Source organism: Atta cephalotes, assembly GCF_000143395.1.
Source record: "Atta cephalotes unplaced genomic scaffold scaffold00048, whole genome shotgun sequence".
NCBI classification, from domain to species: domain Eukaryota; kingdom Metazoa; phylum Arthropoda; class Insecta; order Hymenoptera; family Formicidae; genus Atta; species Atta cephalotes.
Window position 1 is genome coordinate 851,187 of NW_012130112.1, and position 9,861 is coordinate 861,047.

Here is a 9,861-nt window from a genome sequence, read left to right on the forward strand (position 1 = left end):
CTTGAGTCCGATAAGTTGAACGGCACTCCCGAAGCAAACGCGCGATGCGACGAACCGGTTATGGTTCGTTCATTTTCAAATAAATCGGCGATGAGGGTAGCTTCCCCATTGAATTTTTACACAAAAAGAACGATTTTACTCAATATCTAAAAATTTATTTAGATATATCATTCGGATAGATCCGAAAAATTTTAGATACTTAAGAAAAAGCGTTCTTTTCGGGTAAATATCCTCTGGGTAGTAAGTCCTCCCACCACGTCAAGATGTACTCGTGAGAGGGAAGATAATCGGAAAAATGTAATATATAGCTATTATCTGTACTAAGAAATTACTATGCAATCGGTTAATTTTTAGAAACAAATTTTTAGAAACACACGTCTGCAATTCATTATCATTGCGAAATAAATTCAGAGCAGATAAAAGAGTTGAATCTTTTATTTATAGATGATGTCTGTAAGATATGATTAGAGTCAATGAAATGGGCTAGAGATTAATAACAAAAAGAAATATTTCTTTTTTATTACCGATAAATAGTTTCAAAGTTACGTTTAATTTTTAAACGGATCGTATAACGAAAGCACAAACACAAAAAATTAATTAAATTGTTAAACTATATTAATTGTGAAAGTAGGAGAATATTGCATGAGAATATTCATATTAATGTTGCTTTTTATGACTCATGTATTACCGATCGTACACACAAGTAGCCGTGTCGCGTGCCGCTTTTCTTCATATTTCTTTTTGAAACATAATAATCGTAAAAAATGCTAGATATAATACGAAATGTATTTTATGAATATTCACATAATACGATTACTAGTATGATTAATTATTCATTAAGTACAACGTTTCGCATTTGGCATTCTTCGCGATGAGATTTCAAAAAGTAATGTAAAAAAGAGCCGCGACACGATTACCTTGCACGAATCTCGGTAAGAAAATAACTGCGTGGTAACTACGCGTAAACATGACGCATCACTCCGTGCCATCCCGTATCATCCCCATCCCAAGGTCGCGCGCCAACCGCGCGGTCTAACTGTCGAAATATTAATGCGTATTACGAAGTAAAATAATATATTCTTAAATTTTTTAGGTTCTTCGATTAATGAAACAATTTCTTATACGTATTTAATCTTAGCGGCGTGAATCGTTTAACGCGATAATTATATTATGACACCGAGGAATATATTTAATTTTAAATATTTTGTATCAATATTACAATGTGCTGTTGCCACAAAAGGCAAGAAGTAAAAAAAGGTTTTTAGCGTGATTTCTCTTACATAATTGCTCACGTCATAGGTACTAAAGTACTAAAGTACTTTTGATATCCTAACACTATATCTCAATTTATTTGCTCTTTTTTATAATTTACAATTAAATAAAGATTATAATAATATGTCATACATCCTTTAAATAAAGATAAATGCAAAATTTATTTTAAATTACGGAACAATTTCGACTAAATAGAATAATACGTGTAAATAGCATGCACATACATTTAGAGATATATAATTTAAATATAATTTATCTGTTTCTTTTTTCATATTAAGAATGTAAATAATATGAGAGTAATACGAAAATGACAGAGTTATACGATTTAAAGTGATAAAAAGTACACAATTTGAAATATCTAATAATAAGAATCATTTTTATACGTTTAGGCAACCTCACATAATTCGCATTCGTCAATATTTAATTTTTATTAATTAATGCAACACTCGGAGCGACTTGCACGTCCGTCTCCCTCCGAGATCGCCGAGCGAATGCCGAAGTGATGATGTAGTTAACCACCGCGGCGCATGGCACGATCTCCCACCCTGTTCGCCGGGCGTCGTTCGAATTTCGAATATCCAATTATTGCGTATGAAAAATATTTATGATTTATTCAATTATTCGTATTTTACATGGTTTTAATGAACGGGTTTTATCATCATACATTTCGTGTTTTACTCTTCTCTAGCACTTGTTAAAACCTATTATTTGTGTGATTCTTGTAAACGGCGTAATTAATAATTGTTTTCATGTATGGAGTATTTTTGATATTCCAACATTATGTCTCAATTTTTATTTTCATTCGTTTAAATAATTCACACTTAAATAAAGACTGATAATATTCTATGCAACCTTATTTATATAAAGATACATGCAAATTTTCTTAATATTAAGCAAAATGAACTAAATAGAACTTCGAACTAAAAATATTAAATATCTTGTTAATCATTATTTAATTTTTCAGCTAAAAAATTAATTTATGATACTACTATTGCTGCAAATTATTGTGTTTCAAAAATTCTTTAAACTTACATAATGCCGATCATGATTCGGTAACATATTAATAACATTAATATTATTATTAATATATATTTGTAACTATTAATAACAATAATAATAAATATTAATAACATATTAATAATATTAATATGTTATTAATGTATATTTTATTTTAAATATGTCTCGTAACATTATATTTAAAATAAAAAATGTAAAATAGATTCCAGAAACTTATTTAAAATATTAAATAAGAAATAAATAAAAAATGAAGTTATTTAAAATAATAAATACTAAATAACTCTTTTAATTTTTTTAAATTTTAATTTAAAATATCTACTTTAATTTTCATCGCTTTTACAAGTATATAAAAATTATTAAACAATTTTCGTACAAGCGTATATTTTGACATATTTGGAAAGTATTTGCAAAGTTGTATATTTATAATAAATTGTATATAAAATGTTATAACAAAATATAGTAAAAAAATGAGAAAAATGTACTTTTTCATACAAAAATGTAAAACTCTGAAACAAAAATATTTAAAGGAAAAGTTTCAATATCTTAAAGTTGACATTCAAAATTACAAAAGAAAAAAATCATTCAAATATTGAATCAAGTTTTGTAAAATATGAATAATTGAATAAACCATAAATATTTTTCATACGCAATAATTGAGTACTCGAACGGCGCCCGACGAACAGCGAGGGGTGTATATTACGTGGCGAACAGGGTGGGGGAGCGTGCTGTGCGGCGCGATGGTTGACTACGTCATCACTTCGGCATTCGCTCGGCGATCTCGGAGAGAGATGGACGCGTTTTGCGAATCACTCCGGGTGTCGCATTAATTAATGAAAATTAAATATCGACGAATGCGAATTATGTGAGGTTGCTTAAACGTATAAAAATGATTCTTATTATTAGATATTTCAAATTGTGACTTTTTATCATATAACTCTATCATTTTCGTATTACTCTCATATTACTTACATTCTTAATACGAAAAAAGTAACAGATAAATTATATTTAAATTATATATCTCTAAATGTATGTGCATGCTATTTACACGTATTATTCTATTTAGTCGAAATTGTTCCGTAATTTAAAATAAATTTTGCATTTATCTTTATTTAAAGGATATATGACATATTATTATAATTTTTATTTAATTGTAAATCATAAAAAAGAGCAATACAAATTGAAATATAGTGTTAGGATGTCAAAAGTACTTTACGTGAGCAATTATTGTAAGAAAAACCACGCTTTTTTTACTTTTTGCCTTTTGTCAGCACATTGTAATATTGATACGAAATATTTAAAATTATAAAATTAAATATATTCCTCGGTGTATCATAATATAATTATCGCGTTAAACGATTCACGCCGCTAGAGATTAGATACGTATAAGAAATTGTTTCATTAATCGAAGAACATTAAAAATTTAAGAATATATTATTTTATTTCGTAATACGCGTTAATATTTCGACAGTTAGACGATTGGCGCGCGGCCTCGGGGATGGGGATGGTACGAAGTGGCACGGAGTGGTGCGTCATGTTTATGTTTACACGTAGTTACCACGCAGTTACTCTCTTACTGAGATTCGTACAAGCAGGAAGTTGTGTCGCGCGCGACTCTTTTTTACATTACTTTTTGAAATCTCATCGCGAAGAATGCCAAATATAATATGAAACGTTGTGTAAAATTTAATGAATAATTAATCATACTAGTAATCGTATGTGAATATTCATAAAATACAACATTTAATATTATATTCACCATTTTTTTGCGATTATTATATGTTTCAAAAAGAAATGTGAAGAAGAAACGGTACGCAACACGATTATTTGTCTTTACGAACGATATCACACGATATCACATAAAAAAAAGCAACGTTAATAAATATTTTTTAATAATTAAATATGCGATAATATTAATAATTAAATAAACGAACAATTGGAACGCAACTTGTGTCGCCATGTGCATGAACTCGAAAGTGTCTAGGGATTATTGCAAATGGAAAGCAGTCACTACATTGCACCCCAGTGATCTCAGTGCAGACAGTGCAGCTACAAAGAACGAAGAACGAAATCGAGTTGAACGAGTCCTCTCGAACTCGGACTCTTCTCAAAAGATCAATGTTGTTATAACATGTTTCAACATCTTGTTTTTATAGTTTTTATATTGATCGCTGCGAGAATGTGAAATGTGAGAGAAATTGCTGTGACAGAATTACGCGGGTAAACGTGGACTTATTAGTGAAAGTCACAGTGTGCGGAAAATAGCGAAAATGCAAGAGCCGCGATATATCGCGAATGCGTGTCAGGAGTATCAGGATGAATTTTATACTGCTGCTGCGAAATATTGGGATCGCATCCCGCCAACAGTGGATGGGATGCTGGGAGGCTTCGGATTTATTTCGCAGACTGACATAAAGGGCTCTACACTCTTCTTAAAATCTCTCTTCGAGGTATGTATTATTATAGTCTAACCTATTACCATTTTTTTATCAAAGATTCAAATGTGCATGTTTGATAAAAAAAATTGATAATTATTTAAAAGACGCCTTACAATTTCAATAAAATTGTGCTCATTCGACGCGTTTTTGCATGAAAGAATCCGGCAGTAAAATGTGCTCAATCCAGAGCATGCTTTGATCCGGATAATCCGTCTGCGCATGCGCTTAGGTATTTTTCACTGTTTATTTGCTGCTTTAAAAATACGAATTCTTTGGATAATTGTCTAGAAAATGCTCCTCATCTTCAATTTCAATGAAATTATGATCATTCGACACATTTTTGCTAACAGAATCTGGCTATAAAGTGTGCTCAGTCCTGCAAAGCGAAATATTAATCATTAGAAGTTGATCACTTTTGGATATGAAACCTATATAATATTGATCTAATCAATTTAATATTTATAATGAACTGCATCTGTACTGGGTATTAATGTATGCATGCTAGATTCCGAAACGATTAGACAGATCCCTATGCAAGGTAGAAGGAGAGTGTATATTGAATATGTGTATTAAATATTCGTACTAAATGAATGAGTCTAAAATGTACTAAAAAAAAAAAATAGATTCGGGAAAGATTAAACCGATTCCTATGCAAGATTTCTCTTATTATATTAATTTTGCATGAAACACATTTTATTTTTATTTGTAATTGAAACAATTGAAACAGATAAAAATGTTAAAAAAATCAGTTTTAAGAGTTATAATAAATTGAAGATTTGTATAATTGTTTAATCCTCTGACACTGATAATGGATTAATTGGACCCACTTGATTATATTCTTTATCACACGTAGCAAATTTGAATTATTGTTATTAAACTGTTATTAAAGACTTAGTATTTTTTTTCAGTACTTAGTATTTATTTAGTATTTATTTAGTATTTACTTAGTATTTATTTTTTTTCAGCGTCAGTATCTGTGTTATAGATTTTAGTTCTGTTCTTTTTAGTTGAACTTCTTGCATATTTTATCTTTTTCCTTTTTTTTTCTTTAATGAGGAAAGAAAAGGAGGAAAGATAAATTACAGAAAATTCAGCTAAAAATAACAGGCCTTTGGCTTCATTTCTGAAAAGTTAAATATGGAAAGAAATGAAACATGTTAAAAAAAATTCTTCTATTTTAATAGAAACATGTTAAAAAAAAATTGTTCTGTTTTAGATAGAAAATCCACCTTCTAAAGCATTTGCCCTAGATTGTGGTGCTGGTATTGGTAGAATTACAAAGAACTTATTACTAAAATTTTTTAAACATATAGACCTCGTTGAGCAAAATCCAAAATTTCTAGAGGTAGCAAAGATCTCTCTGGAAAACTATTCATCGAGAATCGGTCAATATTATCCTATTGGTAATAAATTTATCTAAATATAAAACTGAAGTATGACATACATATAAATATATTCGTCTTTTTAAGGATTGCAAAATTTCTGCCCTATGCCAAATAAATATGATCTTATATGGTGTCAATGGGTATTGGGACATTTAGAAGATAATGATTTAATAGAATTTTTTAGAAAATGCTCGTGAGTTATATTCTGCTTATTATAAAGGAAATACAAAGTCTTATTTCTTACCTTGTAATTTGGATTTGCAGATTGAGCCTGAAAGATAATGGTGTGCTCGTGGTGAAAGAAAATATCACAACTTCAAATAATATGGAAATTGACAAGGAAGATTCTTCTGTAACGAGACCAATGAAAACCTTGCGGTCTTTATTTGAAAAGGCTGATCTTATTTGTATTAAAGAACAACAGCAAACCAAATTCCCGCGTGGTTTATATCCGGTTCACATGTTTGCCCTTAGACCAATAAATCAGTGAACTAGTCAATAATGCGCAATACGAATCGAATCTCTGATTGATGCAATCTCTTAGATATCTAAATTGTTTTATTTAATTCTATTTTCTTAAGTTATTTTAGTTCACTTAAAAACAATGTAATTTTATAAAACGAAGGAAGTCAAAAAAACTCGTATATCATACATTATGCATTTTTTTTTACGTAGAAAGAAAATAAATATTAATTCTATAAATTCATTTTATACAAAAATGATGTTGCTTATAATTACAATAAATACACATTTCGCAATTAATTGCGTTATTGCATCATTCAGCAGGAGTAAAGTCCTTTGTTAAAAAAGTAGTTAAGAAATTTAGAGGAAATAGACACAATAGAGAAGCTATCAGTGTCATTTTTCTTGTTTATCATTTTGCTTATTATAGTTTCAGAAGTAGGATTAAGCTATAAGAAGTAAGCGACAGCACGAGAAAAATATTAGAGCGCCCTGGGATTCGAACCGAAATCTCTTTTCTCTATAATCGAGATACGACTGTGTCTCTAGATTATTAAACATCCATCTTTGCCTTACAGTATCTGATACCGATAGTTTCTTTGTTGTGCCTATTCTAATAGTTTACTTTGGCCGTATTTTTTCATACATAAAACGCTGATTTACATCTTGAGGGGAAGCATTTATGAGTCGTCTTTTCACAGCATGAAAATGTTCCAAAGCGAAATTATAGAATTCATTTTCCATCTTCCATACAACCGATTGCTGGATTATGTCTACTGTTTCAGGTAGTGGATTGAGTTTTTGTGTAGTTTGTCGTAAGTGTGACTTATTATCTAAAAATCAAAGAAAACATCGATGTCTTTTGATATTATTTTAACTGTGATAATGTAATAAAAGATTATATCATTATAATCTTCTGAAGAATCCCTTCTAATTTATTTATTTTCACAAACACTTACTATGTAAGAAGAAGTTATACGCCCCTCTAAAAATCCGTGGTAATACATTCTCCAATACTTCTACAAATTCGTTTAACTCCTCCGTTACTCCAACCAGAAAGTAATACCTTTGTAGATTCCGTTTAGCTTCCTCTAATGCCCAGCTATTACCAATTTCCCTGCAAAATAAATAAAGTATACTAATAATGATTATTATATCTTATTGTTCGTTTAAGAAAATACAAAATTGAGATAAAAGATTTGTTTAAAATGTTCTATTTCTAAAATTATTTTAAAAGAAGAAAATTTACCAACAAGCTGGGTCGTGGCCACATAAAAATGGAATCTGCAGCCACATGTTATTAGGATCACAGTCAGGTTGACCACTATTTATACACTCGTCAAATGTCTAGATAAAATAATTTGATTACACAAATTTATTCCATAATTGGTAATAATACAGGAAGGGGATAATTTTATATGAAAAATAAATCAACGTAAAATAAATTTGTTTATATGATACAATTGGAAAGATGATTCTACATGCAAAAAATAAATAAATACAGAATATTTTTCACACGAAATTTTCGAAAATCGATTTTAAATCTTCGCTAAGTACATGTGTCCCGACTTAACACATCTCGCTATAGAGTGTAGACTACTATCTGCTCACGTTTTATTGAGTAATCAAGAATAAATAGAATAGGATATTTATGTACAATAAATTTTAGTTTGATTTTATAAATTGCTAAAAATGTTGCTCGGAAACAAAGCCTTATACGAAAAATTTATTCTACGTTTTTGCAACTTATTTTTTCGTATGGACTCGTTACCTTGCCCATTGTGTATCACTAGTTATAGTATAGAATATCCTATATGTGTGTACATATATATACATATATATATATATATGTACACATATGTTGCGAATTAATACACGAACCTTTGTATCTCCATGTTTCTTCCTTATAATATGGGGTCTAAAATTATCTCCATATCTTAAAAAGTAATAATATGATATAAATCTGTCTAAAGGTTTCCTCAATAAATTTATGTACAAAGGCATACGTTTAGTACCAAATCTAGAAAATAAAATATTCGGTAAAATAAATAAACATTTATTTTATCTTGCGGAAAAGATATAAACCTTACGCTGTACCTACTTTCCAAAATTTAAAAATGCCATGTGTCCATGGTAAAATGCTGGTTTTATATTATTCCAGTTTGATATGTTGTTTGCAAATTGAACCTGTATATAACATCTGTGTTGAGAATGATAACTCTATCTAAATAAAGTATAGCGTATGTAGGCTTTAATAAAAAAGAAGAAAATATGTAACAAATAAAATATGCAGACTTATTTCTCACATCCGACGTCATATCGTGAGACACGGGAAAACGCTTATATCATATTCTACAGAAAGAATATATTTCAAAAAGTAATAATTATAATAATATATGCTTTTAAATAAGATTCTAATTCAAAAAAACTAGAACACTACAACTAAGCAGTACATAAATATTTCTTAATTAATAATAAATATATAATGCACCTGGTTAGCAAAAGTAAGGGTGTGCATGTTATTGGTCACGTTAATGTGGAGCACATGATACTTATTCTGTTTGCACAAGTCATAAACTAATCCCATGAAACTAGTGGATGCTGTTTTTGGTACTCTGTTGTATATCACGACAACATCCTCTAGATCATCCTCGATACCTCTTCGCGCCTCGGCATGTCCATTGTTGTATCTAGCATCGATTCGCGCGACAGCATCATCTGGAAAGAGAATCTTGTTATTTCTGCTCAACTGCGAGCGAATCGAAACTGGCTACATTCGAAGACCTGAACACATACGGAGCGATCTGTAGCTTTCCTCTAGATTGTTTAATCGTTGTCGTAGATAGACTATTACGATGACGAGAATCAGGATCAAAACCCATTGCGCAAATGGCAAGTTCCTCAGTATCATCTTACGTCGTCACTCAAATCATACCTATCACCCGCGTCGGCCGCCCGCGAGCGTGCCGTGCCCAAAGTCGAGTTAACCAAGTCACGAGAGCTCGAAATGTATATACGCCAGGTCCACGCAAGGTATCCTTCTTCCTTTCTCGTGTATATCAATCTCTTCTTTATAAACGCACGCTAATCTTTATACGCCAACGTTCGACTAACAGCTGTCGAATTATAACTGTAACTAATATACTATACAATAAGTACTTTGTCTATGCCGTGGCTATCGATAAAATCGAGCAAAGCTCGATGACTTTTAGGTTAGAAAATTACGCGAAAAACTCCTGCGGGCTGTGAATGCGATCCTTCGACATCTTCGAAACTTGACTACGATTGAT

General features: G+C 30.5%; 2 protein-coding genes across 2 annotated transcripts; one reads left to right on the plus strand and one right to left on the minus strand.

The window, feature by feature from the left end:
* The first annotated feature begins 4,556 nt into the window (after positions 1-4,556).
* Positions 4,557-6,863, plus strand: LOC105622691 (N-terminal Xaa-Pro-Lys N-methyltransferase 1). Its single transcript, XM_012204104.1, has 4 exons — positions 4,557-4,736; positions 5,941-6,127; positions 6,194-6,302; positions 6,374-6,863. The coding sequence occupies exons 1-4, from the start codon at positions 4,557-4,559 to the stop codon at positions 6,597-6,599; spliced, it is 702 nt and encodes a 233-aa protein (XP_012059494.1). The 3' UTR covers positions 6,600-6,863.
* Positions 6,864-7,192: 329 nt separating this feature from the next.
* On the minus strand, positions 7,193-9,482 carry LOC105622692 (heparin sulfate O-sulfotransferase). The gene is made up of 7 exons (XM_012204105.1): positions 9,368-9,482; positions 9,063-9,289; positions 8,673-8,758; positions 8,453-8,591; positions 7,821-7,918; positions 7,531-7,688; positions 7,193-7,404 (listed from the first exon to the last, which is right to left on the minus strand). Exons 1-7 carry the CDS (start codon positions 9,480-9,482, stop codon positions 7,193-7,195), a joined length of 1,035 nt encoding a protein of 344 aa, XP_012059495.1.
* Positions 9,483-9,861: the final 379 nt, after the last annotated feature.